This window comes from Hoplias malabaricus, chromosome 16 (genome assembly GCF_029633855.1).
Source record: "Hoplias malabaricus isolate fHopMal1 chromosome 16, fHopMal1.hap1, whole genome shotgun sequence".
NCBI classification, from domain to species: domain Eukaryota; kingdom Metazoa; phylum Chordata; class Actinopteri; order Characiformes; family Erythrinidae; genus Hoplias; species Hoplias malabaricus.
Window position 1 is genome coordinate 9,444,847 of NC_089815.1, and position 21,297 is coordinate 9,466,143.

General features: G+C 38.9%; 1 protein-coding gene across 2 annotated transcripts; it reads left to right on the top strand.

Moving 5' to 3' along the window:
* Positions 1 to 365: 365 nt before the first annotated feature.
* Positions 366 to 20,915, top strand: cd82a (CD82 molecule a). 2 transcript variants are annotated; one of them, XM_066647695.1, is made up of 9 exons: positions 366 to 484; positions 6,395 to 6,465; positions 11,045 to 11,117; positions 16,021 to 16,145; positions 16,345 to 16,419; positions 17,383 to 17,481; positions 18,463 to 18,636; positions 19,085 to 19,168; positions 19,370 to 20,915. In XM_066647695.1, the coding sequence occupies exons 2-9, from the start codon at positions 6,403 to 6,405 to the stop codon at positions 19,445 to 19,447; spliced, it is 771 nt and encodes a 256-aa protein (XP_066503792.1). In that variant the 5' UTR covers positions 366 to 484; positions 6,395 to 6,402; the 3' UTR covers positions 19,448 to 20,915. The 2 variants fall into 2 exon arrangements, with proteins under 2 accessions (XP_066503792.1, XP_066503793.1); XM_066647696.1 differs by lacking the exon at positions 366 to 484 and adding an exon at positions 857 to 917.
* The last annotated feature ends 382 nt before the right edge of the window (positions 20,916 to 21,297 follow it).

A 21,297-nucleotide genomic window follows, 5' to 3' on the forward strand; every position in this document is an offset into this window, starting at 1 on the left:
CTTTAGAGTTCCCTTACTGTGATAGTGTTTAACAGCTAACAGAACACACCTGTAAAGAGGAGGAAGTCAGGGATATTGGTAAGATTTAAGTCTTAGTGCTGTTACTCTACATCAGCACTCATTAAATGCCGCTTGTACAATCAAATTTGGTTTACTTTATTTGGGAAAAACAGTTAATTTGGATTTGTTCGATAGGTTTTCAGAAAATAATATATTCAAAAGATTGATTCATTTCGATTCGCCCATCGTAAAAATGATTCATTTACAAATAGCCCATCTCTTACCGTATGGAATCGTTTTATAAGAACGATTCTTGCATGAGTCGTTCATCACTTGGATTGTGGAATCGATTCAAATGAATGATTCATTTAGGAGTCGCTCATAGCGTGCAGTAGTTTCTACTCAACACACATTCACGCTGCCACAGAGCTCATACACTTCTACTGACTGTTCTTCTCTAAGTCTCACACCCACTACACGACAGGTGAGTACCGGAATTCCACACAGCTACAACAAAAACACAAAGGCTCATTAAAATGTTGTTTTCAATGCTATATTTACCTTGGAAACAGAGTCGGGGTTTTTGCGTTGAGGGAACGCGGGTGAGCCTCATAAAGTGTTCGGCACCGAAAACAACTGTTGTGAGGCTACAGCTTAATTCTGCTGTTTGAGTATAAAGGGGGACCTTCGCTGAGTTCTGATCAAAGGTCATTAACAGTCTCTCACTTTTCACTCGGTGGCTGTGAATTGATTATATTCGTATAACGAAACCCAAGTCGGACTGATTTAATCGCCTGCAGCTTTCTGTGTAAGACAGCTAGTGATAACTGAGACCTCTGTTGCACACAAGTCTGAAAGCTTTCAGTTGTAAGAAGACTACACTCAAAGACGTGGCGCTGGAAAGTTTGAGCAGTAACGTAAGTTCTGAAGTCCCAAATATCAAACTTATATCAAATCACGCTTATCGCTCTGTAACATCTAATGGACGGTATATTTTCTTTCTGCATTTGTTTAAATGTCTTGTGAGCTCTGGATTTGTTTACTGCTTCCTCCAGTCAGTTATCGCTTGTCTTCTGTTAAAGGAGACCTACACATAATCCAACATTTTAACACACGGCGTATACTAACATGATTTCTTGTGAATTTGTTCGTCTCTTTAATTCAGGAACCTCAAATGTGCGAGGTCACAGTGAACTAAATCTCAAGTTAATTTGCCACCCATTGTTTTTCCAGTAAATCTGGAAGAAAATAGAGCTTGCTGTGATGAAATTTTTTTTAGATGCTGTGTAACAGTTTTTCCATGAAAAGCCACTGTGAAAAACAGTAATGATACCCAGGTGATGATGATAAACCAATGGAATTCTCCTGTAAGAGTGTCATGACAGAAACAAGGGAAGCCTGCATTCAATCTACTTACAAATGAAGGGGACTCTTTAAGGAACATTTTACAGCTGGATGTCCCTTTCAAGAATTTCTGGTTGGCAATATATTAATGGAGCATCTTTCACTGGGGGTTAATGCACTCGTTATGAGGTGATGGGAATATTTCTGTATAAGTAGGTCAGCTTTCATGATCTGCTCTCTGTTGGCCACAGTGACTGCGATTCTGCCTCAGATGTTCTGTTACAGCATGAAGCACAGGGCTGCCTTTCAAAAAGGCACTGATAAGATGCTACCTTTTTACATTTTTTAAGGTGATTTTCTTTCAGAATTATGTAAACTTGCCTGTTATTAGTGTGGTTCTCTATAATATATGGATAATTGTGTGAAGACCAGTCTCTTTATACACATGTTCCCAGAATAGTGTAATTGTCATTGTAACTTGAGCAGCACATTTATTTTTCTATATGTTAACACTGAGATAGGAGAGTCCAGTCTAACCGCATTCCATGATTATTACTCAAATGGGACTTTTGTTTGTTTGCCTCCCCGTAAACAAACCAATAAACCTTCTTGGTTCATTTTCACTTCTTTTAAGAAAAGAATTAATAGTATGCCACTGTCCTGTTTTTTTTCTTTTCTTTCTTTCTTTTTTTCTTTCTTTCTTTCTTTCTTTCTTTCTTTTTTATATTGCATGTTGAAAAGGTTTTGCTTTCTGTTTTCGGTTTGGTCTGTTTATAGTTTCTAAATTTCCCTGGTCATATGAGAGTTACAGCTGTAGGTGGAGATCATGGCCTCAGGGTAGAAACACCCCACATCCAAATGACTGAAGCTGTCCAGTTGGTCGTTGCCTTCAGGTGCTGGAATTAACCCTCCAACTGAATGTGAGCCTTGTCCCAAGTTGAAGTGACCATGTCAAGATGAGGTTGCTAAGCTCTTATTGGACTTGGCTCTCTGTGAGCCTCTTCAGTCCTGTTTACATGCAGTCAGTAACAGTGGAGCATGAGACTATTTGCTTTCTCAAGAGGAGGCTCTCTGCACCCCATTTTTTTCCTCTGCTGTATGGTTGCCATAGAAACGTGCTTGGCATGCTGGAGACTGAATTAAGTTGTCTAGGATGGTGAGAGAGTGGATGGTCTTTTCGAAAGGCGTGCAGCCGTTTTTTGGTTTCATGGGGTGTGGGGTCGGGCCATCTGTGGGGCCGCTTGCTGTCAAGTTCAGCAACCTCCCATAAAGAAGTCTCGTTTAGCTCAGGCTGAGAAGTCTGTGGGCTTCTTTTTCTGGAGCTGGTTTTGAGATTGCCGAGCAATTTTACGCTATGCATTTTGAAGGCCGAGCTCTTATCTGGGCCTCATTGTGCTGTGTGGTATATTTAAGCTAGAGCGTGTCCTCGGTGTGTGTGTGGAGTTTCTCCTTTTGTCAGTTGTGAAAAAGCGTAGCTGAAAGCTGCTATTGTTGTGGTGGGAAATCAAAGCTGGCCCTGTCTGTGTGTGGAGGAGGGCTGTTAGGAGGAAGGGCCATGGGGTGTTAACCAGCACCTCCGTGTACACTGGGTAGATGAGCTGAATGCTGATGAACTTCAGGTTGAGAACTGAGCCTGGGTGCACCTTAAGGAAGCCATATCCCTCTTTCACACATACACTCAACCAAAAGGCTAGATGCATGCTCAGATACACCTGAAGTAGATTATGATTTTACACGTCATCACTTTAAATTGCTTTATTTATGCATAACACTTATGTGCCAGATAGGCATTTTTCACAAATGAGCTTTCATTGTATTGCTAAAATTGTACATGGAAGGAAAACCTTAGAGAAAGGAAGCTATGACATTGGCCAAGCAGAGAGAGATACTCAGTTCTGTCAGTGTTGTGTCGGCCTAATTAAATTTTAGTAAGTAGATTGTGGCACACATTTTAGTTGCATCTGGTGTAGCCACGCCCACTGAAATACACACTGATATGGATTATAGCTTTCCTTTGATTGTTGCCAAAGGTCTAGCACTGACCATGTCTAAGTTTCATTGATTGCTTTACCATGCCTTGTTTAAAGTGTCTAGTCATGAGCTTTTTTAACGTTTTCTCAGTGTTAGATCTACTGTAGTGAATGAACTACATAACACAGAACATGCTTTAGCAATGGGGTCACAGAAACTGTGAAATAAATGAAAGTTGTGGAAGTAATGTGATTCTTAAGACCTTTACTATGTTCTCTGGTCTATTTAAGGATTGAAAATAGCCACATTTTAACATCTGTGACATAAGGGAGGAAATGAGCCAAGAGGGTTTTTATTAGCTTGGCAGAGTAGAAAGTCGTTAGATGCTCAAAAGTACAACACCGCTACAGTTTCTGCTCAGCAAAGCCAAGACCTTCAGGGCATCTGCTTCTTTTTTTTTTATTATAACACGGTGTGAGCTTTTTTGACAAAGAAATATTTTTTGAAGCTTGCATTCAGATCTTGTCTTTAAAATTCAGTCATTTATATGTGAACAGACTTGTTCAGGTCATGTGAATGGGCCCATGAAACAATAATAATTTTATAGCTATATTCTCAAGACTATGCTGATCTTTCTATGACCACTTGTTGTGTGGTGGTCTGTATTATTGTAGATGAATTTACACAACTTTAACAGGTTTCTTTCTGATCTAAAACACACTGGAATACTTTCTGTTTTGATACTAACATCAAGACCCTCATAACGTCTTGTAAGTTTCCACATTGCACAGTTTAAACCCCTGACATTTTCCCTTGTCTTTTTACTAACTGATGCAACAGCAGCTATAAGAAATGTGAAAGATGACAGAGATTGTGACATGGAATAACCGTTTTTAGTTTGTTTCATCCTTCCACACACATCACTTTTGAGAAATAAACAGTGCCTACTGTGACTTGTGGCTTATCTGTGTAGTGGCTTTAAGTGACTGACAACATAAATGTCCTTGTCGTATTAGGCCCAGGAACAGAATGCTGAATGCGCTTGTCTTGTAGTTGACCATTAATGGCTGGTGCATGGCGTAACTGTGTTTTGCTAGTAAACACAGTTCTGGGTTTGTGTCACTTTACTGTGTGCTGTTGCTTTCAGTTTGCTACTGCAAGTGTGCAATCAATACTTTCCATCCATCAGAGGACAGTGGGGCAGCCAAAGTGTGCCATACCCTGCTCTTTCCAACAGCCATCCAAATGGCACGAGTGACAGTGTATAATAACACTAACCCATTTACAGAAAACAGAATGTGGGTCAGTGCATGGGTACACTGCAATGACACACAACAGGAGAGAATATTGAACTATTCATTGGACTTTGCTTCTGCTCACTTCGTGCATTTATCTGACCACAAGCACTAGTTTCACTGTTGTAGGTGTGTTATGATTTGTTTTGTATTTGCTTGAGTAATATATGGCAGTACCTTAAAACCCTTAAATACCCATTCTATGTAAATTGGGAATTTCTAATCTTGGGTATTGTGCATTATTCTCACAAGGATGTTGAGGTTGGTTCTTTAATATTCTCTGTCTAGCCTCTGTTTAAGATTGTATCAGAATAATATTTTTAGTGATTCATGAAAAAAGTATAGACATACTACAACACCTGCATCTGTATTGACAATTCATTACTTCTTACTTGCATATTATATTGGATTTATACTGCAGCATTTTGAGACTCATCTATGTTATACAATGTGTTTCCTTGTAGTAGAATAAAAAAATGCTATAGTTAAATGAATTACTTAATGACGTATGATATATCGGTGGCCGATATATGTGCTGATATGTGGATTTTTTTTTAAGTTATCGTTATCAGTCCGATATTGGAATTTTAGCCGATATTACAACCGATAACTTGGTGCTTTTTTTGTGCTTGTGCATATGCACTGAGGCATGTAAATACACAACTATGCGTGCCGTGTGGATGTTTTTCACATTTTCTGCAGAGAACACTTTCTGGGATTAAATTTCTCTGTCGTGAAAACCAATTTAAAATATCAGCAACACGCAGTACAAGCACACACAGACAGTGGTGTGAAACACACACAGCAGGATAAACAACAGAAAGATACACTCATCCACCACAATGCAGGAGCTCTGCTTATATAGAACACACAAATAGATATGGAGTTATTCAGCATCTTAATTTATTACTGATACACAATGATAATTGATTACAAACGCTCACTCAAACACTTCCTCAACTACCACAGTGCAGGAGCCCTTCTTTTATATAAAACAGAGTCATTCAGCATTTGAATTTATTACTGAAACACAACTACATCTGTTTCAGTTGTACTGAACTAAAACTAATATACTTAAAAGATAGAATTAAAACGTACAGAAATGTACAAATATGAAAGTAAAGGCTTGTCCTTTGATAAAAAGTATTTGTTTTGCTTTAATCCAATGTAAATTTGCTTTTATTACAAAAAGATAAAATTATCGGTTATTAATATCGGTATCAGCCCAAAAAAAAAATTTGAAATCGGTGCATCCCTATAATTACTTCTTCTAGACAATATTACACGTGCTAAGACAGGAATACAAGACAAAATACAAAGTGAACAAAGCAAACAGTGGGAATTTGCCTGAATTTTCCCTTTCTTTATTTCTTTTCTGTTTATATGTTACAATACATTACATTACGATAAAATATGTTGCATTATTTTGCTACATTCCTGTCATCTAATATTGAGTGTTTCCACTGGGATGTATTGAATGTTTAAGTGTTTGCACGTAATGGAGTAGTTGTACAGCAGTTGGAGATGGAGGCCCAGTTGTTATTTAGCTCCCATCATTGCAGTAATCCAACATTTTAGGTCCAGTAAAGACCAGCTTAACTTTGAATCTGCTATTGTTAATCTTTGCCTCTGGTGACAAATGTCTCTTAGAAAGCCAAATCCCTAGAGCAATCATTAACACTCACGAAGTGTAGTAATGAAATATCTTTTATAACTGTCATGTATAGTCGCTTACAATGCTTGTATATGTGGTTAATATCCTAAATATTTTCTTTTTTTTACAGTCAACAAAATGGGGAAGGGATGTATCACAACAACCAAGTACTTTCTGTTCCTCTTCAACCTCCTCTTCTTTGTAAGTCCTATTTATTTATTTTCTAAACATTATTATGCACAGTTTACTGCTTATTTACAGCTGAATTTTAAATATGCATGGAATGTATGTGGAATTTACTTTGTAATGTAATATATTTACATTGAAATGTTAATTATTTCTTGAATTAATGATTAATTACAAGACAGAGTGCACAGGCATATTCCATGTGCATCTTTTGTTGTTGCTACTTATAGCTCACAGCATTTGACGGCTTAATCAGAATAATAATAGGTCTCAATCCATTAAATTAAAATGATTTAAGTAGCATTAACATACAGGCTCTCCTCCAACGCGGTTATTTGGCATAATGAAATGGATGTGTTGAGGAGGTTTTCAGCATGTTCCCATTTGGGTGTCCCAGTTCCTCCAGCTGCTGTGTTTTTGAGGAGCTGATCCTTTCTCCATCGTTAGGCATGTTGATGCCTTTAACAGTTTCCTTTCCAGCAGCCATGTGTTCCCATTCTCTCAGCATGTGGCACTGATGTTCTTGGAAGCATTACACTCATTGTACAGGTTTGCATTTGGAAATGGATTCTGTGTAAGCAGTTGCAGCCTCAAATTAGGCCCAATTTTCAGCCCTCAAATCAGTGCAAGGTGATCTGTCATTTAGAGTGATATACAGTGGAGTTTATTTAGCACAAAGCTTTTGTAAAATTATAACGTTCCCTGTGCACTGTGAAGTCTCATAGGCTGAAATTATTTGGAAATAATTTTATATAACTTGCCAATTCAAACCAGATACTATATTTTTATGTTTTCTGTAAGAACAATATTCTGAGGCATTTAGGTATGACATGCTCTTACAATAATAATTAACATTATTTTTCTTTGTAGTACATAGTATAAAAACATAGTATGTAAAACATTCATGTTGCACATGTATAGAAAAGTAATAGTGTAGGCTGTTGCCTTCTGTATGTGTTCTTACATAATGTAACATTCAATGTAATATGCTCATTTAATACTGATGGATAGATATGGGCGTATATATATCTGTCTACCTATATAGGTTTCTATGGATATGTCTGTATATCTATCTACAGCTACTCCTGTTTGTCTATGTTTTTATATTTTAGTCAGTCTTTCTGTCTGTCTTTTTCTCTTTTGCCCTCTGTTTATCTCTCTTTCTCTCTCTAAAGACACCCTCATAATTACAGTGCGGATAAAGTGTTTACATCTCCTGTTCCTTGGCAGCATTGGGCCAGTGAATGAAGGAGCCAGTCTATCTCCTGTTGTCCCTGGCTCTGCCCCCACTCTGAGAAAATGAAACCTCTTATCTAGGCTTACACCCTCTAAATCACAGGCCATGATGTTTCAGATCCAAACAATACAGCAGGAGCTACAGTATTGTCCCATGCACTTGGAGAGTGATCGGTGACAGGGGCTTCACTCACACGTATGTTCATGTCAGAGCTGTGCCACAGATAATGACTGCTATAGAGTCTCTCCCTCGCTCCATTTCTGTCTCCCTCGTCTCTCTCTCTCTCTTTCTCTATCTGGGATTGTCCTTGTCTGTGCAGTTAAGCCATACTAACAATGAGGTGAAAGAACCTTGGTTTAGTGGATAGTGGCCTTGATTGCCAACCTGAAATCAGCTCTTGTATTTTAGTATGCAGGAAACATGTTATTTTGATCGTAGTGGATCAATGTCTGACTGTGTGAAACCAAGTCAAATTTTTTGTTGTGCTTTGTGCACACATATTCACCTGATCCACTCAGTTTATTTTTCTATGTGAGCATTCTGACCAATCACAAATGATACATATCATTTTCATGATGGAGCGCCTGTTAATAGGGGCAGGACAGTGGCGCAGCAGGTAGTGTTGCAGTTGCACAGCTTCCAGGGACCTGGAGGTTGTGGGTTTGAGTCCTGCTCCAGGCGACTGAGGAGTTTGGTATGTTCTCCCTGTGTCCACGTGGGTTTCCTCCGGGTGATCTGGTTTCCTCCCACGGTCCAAAAACACATGTGGGTAGGAGGATTGGCAATTCAAGTATCCATAGGTGTGTGTGTGTGTTGCACTGTGACGGACTGGCACCCCCTCCAGGATGTGATCCCACCTTGCACCCAGTGATTTCGGGTAGGCTCTGGAACTACTGCTACCCTGAATTGGATAAGCGGTTACAGACAATAAATGAATGAACACCTGTTAATAGTTTTGGCCAAAAATATTGTAGGTGAAGCCTTAACCAGTTAATCTCACTGGCCTGTAATATCTTTTAAGTATTGTGGCAGTTACAATACTGTGCAGATGTCCAAATGTCAGAGCCCGCACGTCATATGTTTAACGTTGAACAATAAAATAAATAATTGCTACTGATTACAAGTTATTAATTTTTAAGTGTCAGTTGAGGGGAAAAAAAAAAGAAAACATAACAGTTTGGACAATGTAATAAAACAAGGATATGTGAATTGAATTTAATTGAATTGAACCATTATGTGACTGAACAAAGTATTTAAAAAAGTATTAACAATTTACTGCCCATCTTTATTTTATTTTGTAATTGTTTGTAAATGATGCCTGCAACAGACTTAACCAGGTTGGGACAAAGTCAAGTTTACCCCTGTGTTACATCACCCCTTCTTTTTAACTGTACTGTTGTAACCGTTTGGGAACTGAGGATACAAATTGTTGATGTGAAACTTAAATTGTTGATACAAGAATTGAGCTGCTCAACAGTCCCTGCTTGCTGTTACCCAATGCTTCTTTTCGTGATGCTCCAGAGGAGTGAATAAGGTATGGAATGCAGGCAAGCCGGTCAAACTCATGCTCTATGTGCCAGTAAAACAATGCTGATTTTGTAATCCAGAATGAGACTTGACATTGTTTTGCTGAAATTATTGTGGACTTCCCAGGAAATGTTATCACACTGATGGCAGCAAGTCACACTGCTTGAGCCCTATCTTGGGTGACTGTCTGTGAGGAGACTGGTGTGTTCTCCCTGTGTCTGTATGGGTTTTGTCTGAATGCTGGTAGGTAGATTGGCTGTGATAAAGTGTCCATATGTGTGAATGTGTGATGCCCTGTTATGGGTTGTGGTGGTCCTGTTCAGTGTATGTTCCTGCCTCTGGACTCACAGCAACTCTGAACTGAATAAATGGTTACAGACAGTGAATTCACCCTGACCTTTAATGGGCATGACCACCACAGAGCAGGTTTTATTTGGATAGTGGATCATTTAACATGGTGTCCACTCACTGTCCACCCTGTTAGACACACCTGCCTCGTTGGTCCTCCCTGTAAATGTAAAGTTAGGGACAGTAGCTCATCTGTGTTGTGTTGCTTGAGTTGGTCGTCCTCTACGCCATCAGTGGTCATTGGATGCTGTTGGCTGGATATTAGTGGTTGGTGAAATATTCAGTCCAATAGTGACAATAGTAAGCGTTCAAAATTTCCAACAGCACTGATGTCTCTGATCCACTGGTGGAAGGACAACACACAAACACACAACCATCACTGCTTCTGCTTCTCCATCTAGTCAGGTTTTTTTTTATTTAATAATTTTTTTTTTTTTCTGGTTCGATTATGTTCTCATTTTTCATTATTGCTCATTGTCTTAGGCTTTGCGGGATGGCATGGTTTGGAAGGAAAAAAAAACTATATTAAATGTATTTTCCTTTGCCTTTTCTTCTGTTTCTGCTTCGTTATGCTAATGATGGACATTTTGACTGGCAACCACATGTTAATCACATTACTATATATTGGAAAATGCAATGCAAAGTGTTTTGTTCATATTCTGCAAACAAAATAGTGCCTTCTAAACTTTTTAAATTTCAGAAGAGATAATTAGCTGCGTTTGGCAATAGTTTTCCAGGTATTTTTCTAGCTCTATTTATTTAAAAAAAAAAACCTTAAATAAAATGCTGCACTGTTACACAATTCTCTGCATACTTTAATCCTAAAAGGCTCACATGTTAAATTCTCCTCATGGATGTGCGACTGGAAGTATCACTCATCAGCTGAACCATGAACTGGACAGTGGCTGTGCAAGAAAGATGGGGTGCATTTAGGGCAAGCAATGGTGTTCACAAGTAGAGGCCACATCCGCTGCAACCCCCCTCCCCCTGCTGCCACGCAGAGACATGGCCCAATCAGTCCCAGATGTTAGTGCAGTGTGGAAGGGGGGTGGATGAGAGGGAGCCTGGAACTCTGAGCTCAGAGCGCAGCACACACAGCACACAGCTCAGTTCTCTACAGGCCAGGATTAGTGTCTCTAACACACTCTGGCAGACTCTCGCATACAGACACAATTTGCATGCACACACACACACAAGCAGAAATGCCTGTCATCTCAAACATGTACTGACATTTTGGCATGCAACACATTCATGCATGGACACACGCAAACATGCTAGTGAGCTTCACACAGTTCCAAGCTTAGTCCCTTCCAAGAGATTTGGAGTGAACAAGTTGCAGCTTGTAAATTGAAAATGTGGGGCCCCACGCTCCCCCTTCTAACCCACTGTGTGATTAATTCTGTCTCTCTTTCTCTTCCTTCTCTCTTTCTCTCCCACTGTATTTTTGCACTCCCTCCCCCTTTTCCTTTTTTGTCTTTGCAGATATTTGGAGCCCTGATTATGGGCTTTGGACTCTGGATTCTCTTGGACAATCAGAGCTTCATCAAAGTCTTGCGTAAGTCAGTGTCTGTATATTAGTGCAAACCAAGTAGCACCCCCCATTTTGCAAAAGAAGCAGTGAATGTGCTCCTGTGTTCTAATAACATTTTTGTATGTGCAGAGCCATTTTCCCCTCAGTTTTTATTTATGCCATGTATAATAGTGTATAGCATGCTGTGGTTTTAAAAAAATGTAAACATGCAGACACACAATTATCTTTCATTTCCCTTCATTTCCTATCATTTACATTTTTTCCAGGACTCACTTTTAGTTTTACTATTTTCAGTCTTGAAAGTTAGTTGTATTTTCTGCTTCTCACAATCTAAGCAATCCCACAAATGTTCTGTTATTTTGAGCTCTGGGCTCAAGCAACTTTGTTTGATTTGGAAAATGTGTTGTTTTATTTATTTATATATATTTTTTCTCTCTCTCTCTCTCTCTCTCTCTAAGATCTTCTTCATATCTTGAAGTACTTTTAGGCCAGGCAGTTTATAAAACAGTAAATAAAAACATTAAAACAACGGTCGCTATTTTCCCTCAAACATACCGTTGCACCATTAAAAGATGCAAAGCTTGGAGCTTTGTTTCCTCAAAATTGTAGATGTTCCCCTTAAGAAGAAAAATTGAATGATAACTGAAAGATTAAGTACTGTTTATCCGATGATGATGGTTAACGTGTCGTATGTTTATTAGTTTTGGTAGTTTCTAGATATTTAAATAAAATTTTATAAGAAAATAAAACTCTTTTCTTCCCAAAAACAACTGGTGTAATATGTTAATTTATATGAAAGTGTTTGACTTTAATTTTTTATTTAAAGTCCATTTATATCAGGCCCCTTTTGTGAGTTTTTTTTTTAATGTAAACAGCAAATTTTGTAAAAGTATAATTATAAAAATTAAAAATATAATTTTTTCCCCCCTTTTTTTTTGGTGCTGTGATACTGAGTGTACTGATGAGTATATTAGTTCCCTTGTGATTTTTGTTCTTGTTAAGGAGTAAAGGAGCAGAGGAAATGGTGAGAGGTGCCTCTTTCATTATGCTCTCATTAGTGGGGGGATCCTGTTAGCTCTTATCCTGTCTCAGCTCTTTATAAAAATCCATTCTGCGTTCTGACTCAATAGTGCAGAACTTTTTTACAGGACCATCTGTCTCTGGTTTTCTGTGTTTGATGATCACTGTTGGTTCGCGTCTCTGAAATGTCACGTGATGCTTTCTGTTAGACAGACTCTCTCGGATGGTCTCTGAATTTCTCATCACCACCTCCCCCTCTCTTTCGCTTACTCGTACTGACACGCACACACACACAGATCTGTTTTCCATCCCGAAGATCTTTGCAGACAGCTCTGGGTCAGTGGGTCTATGTCTTCCAAATGCAGCCAAGAAGGCCAGCGCTGGCTGAGGAACAGCTCATGAGTTCATGGGCCAAGTTGAGCAAACCCAGCTAACCAGGCTGGCAGTGGGAGCCAGGCAGGGCCTGTGGGTGACATAGCATGTCTGAGGCAGTGCGCAGGTGCTGCCCCCACACCACACTGGGCTCATTTAGCGTCTCGCTCATTAGCATGCATCACGTCAGCGCTCAGATCAGCTTTCTAGCTATGTGAGTCATCTGTGAGAACAAATTAACGTTGGTAAGCAAGTATATCTTCAGAAGATAAGAATGGGGCTGTCTCATTTAACACTCATTCACACATACTCTCCGTTTCATCCATATACACACAAACACGGACACACAACCTTACTCTCAAAGAGTCCAGCTGTAAAATGAGGCCATAGAGAAGCTGCTTCTCGCTGTCCAAAACAGTTGGTACAAGTTTACATTGTTGACACTTTGAATGCGGGGCTGTGAACAATCCGCTCAATTCATCCTTTTGGCACAGCTCTGTCCTCAAACGGAGAGTAATGGAGAAGCTTAAAGCATGCTCAGCGTAGAACTCCTGACCAAAGCCAAGGGTGGTGGCAACATGGACAAAATTACATTAGCCTTTAGGGAGAAATGTGTTTGGGTCATGAATGAAGGAGTGTGAACCCTGATTTAAAAACAAAAAAGCTCAGTCAGATGAAGAGGCCCTCGCTTCTTATGTGTGCTGTGTTTTTGCAAACGTTCTTGTAGGGACAGTGCACATTTGTTGGAACTCCCAGCCATGGAGCACCCTCCCTTTGTCATTAAAAAAGAGCAAGTTATTGAAAGCCATTGTTTTTCTAATCCAGCTACCAGTAGCCCTCACTAGCCTGCTGATCCCCAGAGGATTTCCACATTTCCGCTCTGCACCAAGACACTTCAGGCGTACTGGGTGAATGGAGTGTTTGCTGGTCCAACACACTGTGCACACGCACACACACACACTGCACTGATTGCACAGAACTGTATTCACCTTGGGAGCATACACATGTCCCATCCGTTTTTACTGACTCTTTGTGAAAGTTGTCATGGTGAAAATAATTCAAACAAGGGTCCTTGCTTTCATGTTCCAATAAGTCTCTTCTCTCCAAAGCTTTGAGGTTGACTTTACTGAGTCTGGTGGTTAGCATTACAGCAGGGGAGTTGCTTTGTTTGGAATCAGACTTCTCATAAGAATTTTCTTTTATTTGTCTATTGTTGAAGTTTATGATCGCAAGACATTGTGAATGGGATTTACGAAATGTTATTAAAAAAAGTGATTTTTCGTTTTCCCCCCTGATCTAAACCATTTTTTAAAACTTTGCTGCTTTTAATTAAGTGCTTCACTATATAACACTAGACTTAATTACATGAGTGACTCCAGACTGGCATTACACAGACCAAAGCAAGGTTGAAATGGTGGATCAGAGACTAGACACATGCCTACTGACTCCATATGCCAATAGAGTTGTTAGGTGAACATTATAATCATAGTCAGAGGTCTTTTTCCCAAGCATAGTATCAAGTCTTTGCAAGCAGTTTAGGACTAGAATGTGTTAAGTGAAATCTGAGTAAGGTTTGTAGACTCATCACTGTGATTGATTTAGTCATTGCCGTGATGTTTGTGGTGAATGTGGTCATGCTTGAGAGTGAGATGGCACCTTAGACTGGTAATTCTGATTACATCAGATCAACTGATGAGCTATTGTGTCTGGTGCAAGCCAATGTCACACAGACTCATGGCTTTCACAGGGCTACTGTACACTGTGCAATTGTTCTGAGAGGGCTGCCTGTGGTAATGTTTTTCTTGCTGTGGAGCCACTGCAGTGTTGTCGGCTGGTTTGTATGACTAAGACCGTGGGTCCTCAGTCTGGCATGCTGTCAGCTTGTGAAGGCCTTTTGGAACTGGACCAGGACACGCTATGAGTGTGTTCTGGTCTCTTAAAGCTGAAACCACAAAATTTCTGGCTGTGCTAGTCCAAAAGCCTCAGACTTGTGCCATGATGTACTTTTTATGGAAAGGCTGCCAAACCCATCTCAAACACCCATACATGTAGTGTTTTAAAGCACCAAGATTAAGCTTAGACAAAGACCTTTCAGAACTTTTTAACTGGTGATTCCCTGCTGAGAGTGTGATTTAGTGCACCACTCAGCTTAATTTGTGTCCAGAGATGTGCCATGGCGTCCAGACGGTTTCCTCCTGGTTCAAGCTGGGAGTGTTCCTTCAGGCTGTGCACTCTTGAGCATGACTAAGTCAGACGTGATCTGCTCCGGAACTGCAGTATAGCAAATTGCTTTGGCTTTAGCTGTAGCTGAAATAGTTGCAATAATAATGTGGTTGTAATAAGATCATCTGGTATGGATGGTGTGTAACTTTTCAGATATATTTTTCTACCACAGCTGTTTTTGTAGGTGTAAAAAGTGCAGAAATACTGGACAGGAGAGAAGAGTTAGCCAATTAGGTGGTCAAAAATAAATTAGGCTTGAATTGTATATCATCACTGCCAAAATAATTTAATTTTAAGTTCTTTTGTTTTCATTGAACAAATATATGCCTTGAAATATTTTTTGTAGAAGTACACAGTACTGTGCAAAAAAAAAATCAAATCTGTCAGTACTTGTCCACTCTTTCAAGCAAAGACTCAAACATGCCTTAGTCGCTAAGCTTTTTTTCATGCGTACCTAAAGACATTTGAGTAGTTTAGATATAAGTCAGTTTACTGGCAAACTAAAGAAGTAAAAATAACCCTAGCTTTCATCTTTGAGAGACAGGAGATCTCTGAAACCCTCTTGCTTTAGCTCTACAAAAACTCACAACTGTTTCTGTTCGTCTACCCACTATGAGTAGAGAAGTCGATGCTATAGTTCTGAAGGGAGGTGGAGCTGTCAAGAAGTCCTTCATGAGCAAAAGGAAATGGACACTAGATCAGTAAAACTCTGATGTATAAATAAGAGCACTTGCATTTAAGGACGTTGTTGGTATTCTCAAAACAATGGTCCAAAGGACTGTGCCATCCTGGAGCCAAGACTTTAACATCACTGAATGTGTTTGGGATTAAATGGACAAATACAATCAACTTCTAAGATGGAAATTTTGAAATTTTAATATACATGGAACTTTCCAAAATCTGGAAGCAAATCTCCCAATAAGGAAGGAAACTGTAATAAAACCCAAGGTTGGACCACAATACTTTTATTTGGTTGTTATTTTACTAGATGTTTAGTTGTTGAGGCATCTATGGATTTTTCTGTATTGTTTTTCTATTTTCTTTTAATGACGCTTGTAACTCATGCTTAAAGGCCATTTTGACAGAAAATGTATTTAAATTAATAATTCTTCCTTTTAGATTGTCTGTTCATTCTCTCTCTCTGTGGGTAAAATTAAAAACCCCAAAAACTAAAACAAAACACAACAATAATAATAATAATAATAATAATAAAACCTCTGCACAGCAGTTGTTCTTCTCATTTGATCATTCTTATTCTCCCAGTATTTGGAAAGTATTTGAATGCAGTAAATGCATCTGTGTTTCCCTGCAGAGGACTCATCCATGGAACTAAAAGTAGGCTCCTACATTCTAATTGGTGTGGGCTCTTTCTCCATGCTGATGGGCTTCCTGGGATGTCTGGGAGCCATCTATGAGATCCGCTGTCTGCTTGGACTGGTAAGACTCACCAACACATGCAGAAACATTCATAAAATTGTACAAATTCTCTGAGTTGGATGGGGGGGGGTGTAATGAGTACATGGTAATTTTTATCACATGATGCTAAGTAGATTTACTTCCAAATAAAACCGTTTTAGAAGCTGTGTGCAGATATTCTAACATAACAGAACCCAAATGCTTTGTGTGTGTTTTACAGTACTTCACTTGCCTGCTCCTCATCCTCATTGCTCAGGTGGTTGCAGCTGTCCTCATCTATTTCCAGAGAGACTTGGTGAGTTATGGTCCCCATACTGTAATCCTATAGCTTTTCTTAGTGCTGGCCTCAGAAAGCCTGTTTTACACTGAAGGAAATATACAGATGGTTCGCATGTGCCCCAGCTGGAGAGTTTAAAGAATCGTGGTATTGGATTTTCCAGTGTTCACAGAGTTCATTGCTGTAGTTCGTTTCTGAAACAATGCAAATGGACCTTGAGAGTCACCATCTGGCTCAGAATATAAAGACCTACTGCCCCCTACTGTATGAGCATGACATTACGCAGGGGTCTGTAATGGACATTTGGATACTGGTCGTGAGTTTTCCCTGAGAGATGTAAGATTTATGATGGATGTTACTGACGATCAGGACCATTACTTACACATTTATAAACACGCACACACATGCACACAAGCGGAAATCTGGGTTAGTGGATCTTGCAGCCAACTTCTTGTCTCCCCAAAGAGCTGAAGGAAAGCATCTGATATGCAGTAAAGCAGGAAATCGGCTTGGAGACACAGATATTGTCCCTGATCCATTAAGCTATTAAAAAATGACTTGGATTGACAGGTAACATCTTCCCCTGCTGAGAGACTAGACACACACAACTGGAGCAGGAGTGGGTTTTCCAATATAAATGCTTTTTTTCTCTCATGTTCACATCTCAAGCAGACTAGAGAGAGATGGAGGGTGTCTGTGGCAGAGAGGAGGAGGGGGATTCATGTTGTGATAACAATTATAAAATGTATTTTCCAATTCCTTAGTCAGCAAGGTGAATCTGTGGTCATGCACTTGAAGTTAGGTAAATACACCTGTCAGTCAGCTCTACTTTGAATTCCTTTGTGTTTTAGAACATTTTGTTCTGAGAGTGAGATGTATTTATTTATTTTTGCATCATTCCATAAATGGTTCTGAATGTTTTGAAGGTAATTTCACTTTCTGTAATATATGTGAACTCAAACCAGTTTTTCATCATTTCAGTTGAGGGAAAAGACATCCAATATTGTGATCAAAATCCTGGAGAGCTACCATGGACAGAACAGGACTTCTGAGCAGGCATGGGACTACATCCAGAGGAATGTGAGTAGAGAAACAACACGCAGATTGCCCTGGCATTCACCGTGGGTTTTAGTAAAATAACAAGTGTGAGTTATTATGTATCAGTGTGATACCCACACTTATTCTCTGAGGCTATTCTTCTCGAATGTTGAAGCACTTGCTGGTGTGGAGAGTGAGGGAGTATGACACTGACACTCGGAGAAAGAAACACAAGGAGAGAGTCTTGGCTTCTTTGTCAGCACCAGTGCCAGAAAATTAGAATTCAAGGATTTGTAACTACATTCATTGAAGACTCATGTGGTTGTAAAACTATGTAGCTCTTGCTTGTGGGACATATAATTTATGTAATTATTAATACATAAAATCTGCATTTCCCTGAAAAGCAACAGCAAAACAAAAATTCAAAATCAATTCAAATGTCCAAAAGCCAGTAGACACCCTTTTTAATTAGTGTTCAGCTATTTTAAGTCACACCAATTGTCGAGATAGACCTTGCACTTTGCAAGCACCGCTTGTATAATCTCCATGAGCAATCATCAAATGAAATGGGAAATTTTTGGAGCAACTGCACCATGCCCAGTGACAAGCATCAGCTAGAGGGAAACAAAGCCTCTCAGGATTGGACTGCGTTTTCTGAAGTAATGGAGGTCCATTCAGTAGATTTGGGTTGTGATCAAATCATTCAACAACAGTGCTTGACCTCACTACACTTGTTGCTGAATGCAGTCCACTCTTCGCAGAAATAGTCCCAGAATATGCTGTAAAGGCTTCTCAGAAGAGTAGAAGCTGTTGCTGCAGCAAAATGGGGCTACTTACTAATGCCTTTGATTTCATAAGAAATGTTGCATGAGCAGGTGTCCCAGTACTTTTGGACTCGGTGTACTGTTAACAGTTAAATGATTGTCTCCCTGTGTACATCTAGTGGTCAGAAGTCTAAAAGACACCTGCAACTATGTCTCTGTTCTCAAACTCTGTCTTTTCGTTGTTTTTGACTTGTCACAGATGCACTGTTGTGGCTGGAAAGAGAGCACAGACTGGAATGTGAACGCTGTGATTTTTAACAGCTCTCAGATGTTGTACCCATGCTCCTGCCGCAACACCTCCATCACTGGAGACAACGGTACAGATAGTGGCTTCTGCGAGGCCCAGTCTCCTAACTGGCCTGTTTATAGCACGGTAAGCAGGGTGTAAATATCTGATCAGTATTTCTTTCTGATTTAGCATTGTGCACAGATATTGGCTGATACACATAAATATTAATAACATGCTAATGTTGATGCAGTAGCAATACAAATAGACGTTATCTCACTCACATGCTGTAACAAAGCTTTCTGATATTTGACCAAGACCTGTTTTTAGGACATACACTTTTAGTAGAACACATCTAGCGTTGGAGTAATATTCTCTTGAAGCTCTTGAACAGCTGGATTAGGTGTGATCATGTTACTTCAGCTGTGTCTGTAAACCAAACCAGTTTATACATTCTTTCATGCTTGTAAGGAAACAACTATCTGGTATGTGCCAAGGCCTTCCTTATGCTTTGTACTTAACATTCATGTTCTGTATTTTTCCTTGTTTTTATTTATAAGCTGTTTGTGAAGAGCTCCTCTGTGTTCCCTTATAGGGCTGCATGTCCAGTGTGGAGAGCTGGCTCTTCACAAACTATGGAGTCATTCTAGGAATCTGCCTCGGGGTGGCTGTTATTGAGGTATTCCATATCTCCTCTTCACTTGCCTATGTTCTTGCACGCCTTGTACATTCATTTATTTACCTCAAATTTTTCTGTCACTTCACGCTGTGTCAGTCGTAATGTAGCGTTGTTCTTTTTTGGAGTGGAAAATTTCACGATCCATTTACCAGATTTTCAGCCTCAGCTCAGCACACTGACTAACAATTGTTCCTCCTACAGCTTCTTGGCTTGATCCTGTCCATGGGCCTGTGTAAGAGTGTACACCAAGAAGACTACACCAAAGTGCCAAAATATTGAGGAAAATAGCGCACATATGCACACACACATACTCACACTTTTGAGATCTTTTGAGTTTACATGTTTGCTTAAGTCCTACAAAAATGTTCCCAAAAACAAAAAGTAAGCTTTATAAATGTAAATTAATAGGCTATCACTTGGATAGTGTTTATATTTTTCATCTTACAAGGTAAATTGTAGCACCTCTTAAAAGCAGTTTAAACCCACGGAGAGCACCACTAAATCTGCAGGTTAGGGTTGTTTTTTTTTTTTGTTTTGTTTTTTTTTGGTTTTGTTTTGTTTTTTTTTAGTCTTTTCTATTAAGTATTTCACAATTAGGTAGAAGATGCATTTTCGTGTCTGCATTTGTAAGAAACAATTTGTTAGATCTTTTCATTCAGTGCCATTTGTGAGGTACTATTAACAAAATTGTGACAGTGCCAGGAAAGTGGGAAAAGCTGCCCATATGAAGGAACAAAAGGCTTATGACTGGTTCTACAGCCACCCTATAATCTCTTATTCCACACTGCTAGTCTTCATGCTGAAGCTGTTCAGTCTACTTTTAGTATTCGTATTCACAGCAGTCACACTCAAAGCTAAGGTTTATTGCATGATTTTTGTTTTGCCTTTTTTTTTTTTTTTTTTTTTTTATATATATAAATCTGTACATGAGTGTTGTTTAGGTTATGTTGTTGTTGCTGTTTTTTTTTTTTTTTTTAGTTTGTACATACTTTTAGCTTTAATTAGCATGTCATTTAAGACTTTTTTTCAACTGTTTTGAGTTGATATTTCCTTCTGTAATGTTTTTTAATGTACAGAAAACATATTTTGGGTGGTTTTATGTTCCTTAGATGTTTGGTTTGGTCAGTATTTTAAAGGGAATGAACACAAAAGTTATTCATTATAAGAAACAACTCTGCCATTTAGCCCCCAAGGTGACTGCAACCATTTTATTTCTGCCATTTTCTTGCTTCACCCCTAATGACAGCTTCTCAAACCACTGCTTATATCTGAACTGCTTAATTGTGAATCTTTTTATGTGTTAAATGAAAGTAGAACCTCCAAAAATTCATTTATTTAGTAACTTGACTGTGATCTCTGTAGCAGCACTCTGCTATTCTTTTAAGGAAAAAAAGCATACTTAAAATAAAAAAAATAAATAAATAAAAAAACTTCATAAGTCTTAAGGTTTCAGTTGTTCTAATTCTTCTAGATCAGGGATTTTTAATCATTGTGTACATTAAGACAAAGTGACTCTGAAATAGTGTGTTCAGGACACGTTTTTTGTTTGTAATTTGAAAAACGGAGCAGGAAAATTGAATGATTTTTATTTAGGTCACAAAAAAGAATTCTTAATTTTTATGGTACAAGGAGAATGTTTTTGTTGGAACCTTTTTATATACTTGGAATACATGCTCGACCAAGTACAAATGAAATAGAACGACTGTTAAACTGTTCCTTTGTTCTGTCTGTTACAATAAAGTGAACTCACCCTATTTTGTTGTCAGCACCTATTTTGTGATGTAGTGTAAAAAAAAAAACCACCACTTTGTTACATTACAAACTCCATTTCTTGCATTGAATGACTTATTTGTTCTACAAATGTAGAAATTGATGCCAGCCACACTTTGTTGATTGCATGGTCTATATACATACACTAGATGGCAGTAGTAGATTTCCAGGAAAACTGCACCAAGCCCTGTTCATTGAAAATGCATTTAACAGAGGAAAGCATTAGTGCAAAAATGTACAATTTCAGTTGGCAAAACACCCGCATTTTCTGCCTAGTTATCTTCTGTCTAGCAAAGACCACAGCTGCATTAGAATTAATTAAACCTTTTGATATTTAAAAATTGAGAACTGTGAATAGT

Bases quoted from the DNA above. Each gene is read 5' to 3' on its own strand.
- cd82a (XM_066647695.1), top strand. From the start codon at position 6,403: ATGGGGAAGGGATGTATCACAACAACCAAGTACTTTCTGTTCCTCTTC. The intron at 17,482-18,462 runs GTGAGTAGAGAA...GACTTGTCACAG, and splicing joins GGGACTACATCCAGAGGAAT to ATGCACTGTTGTGGCTGGAA. The intron at 19,169-19,369 runs GTATTCCATATC...TTCCTCCTACAG, and splicing joins TCGGGGTGGCTGTTATTGAG to CTTCTTGGCTTGATCCTGTC.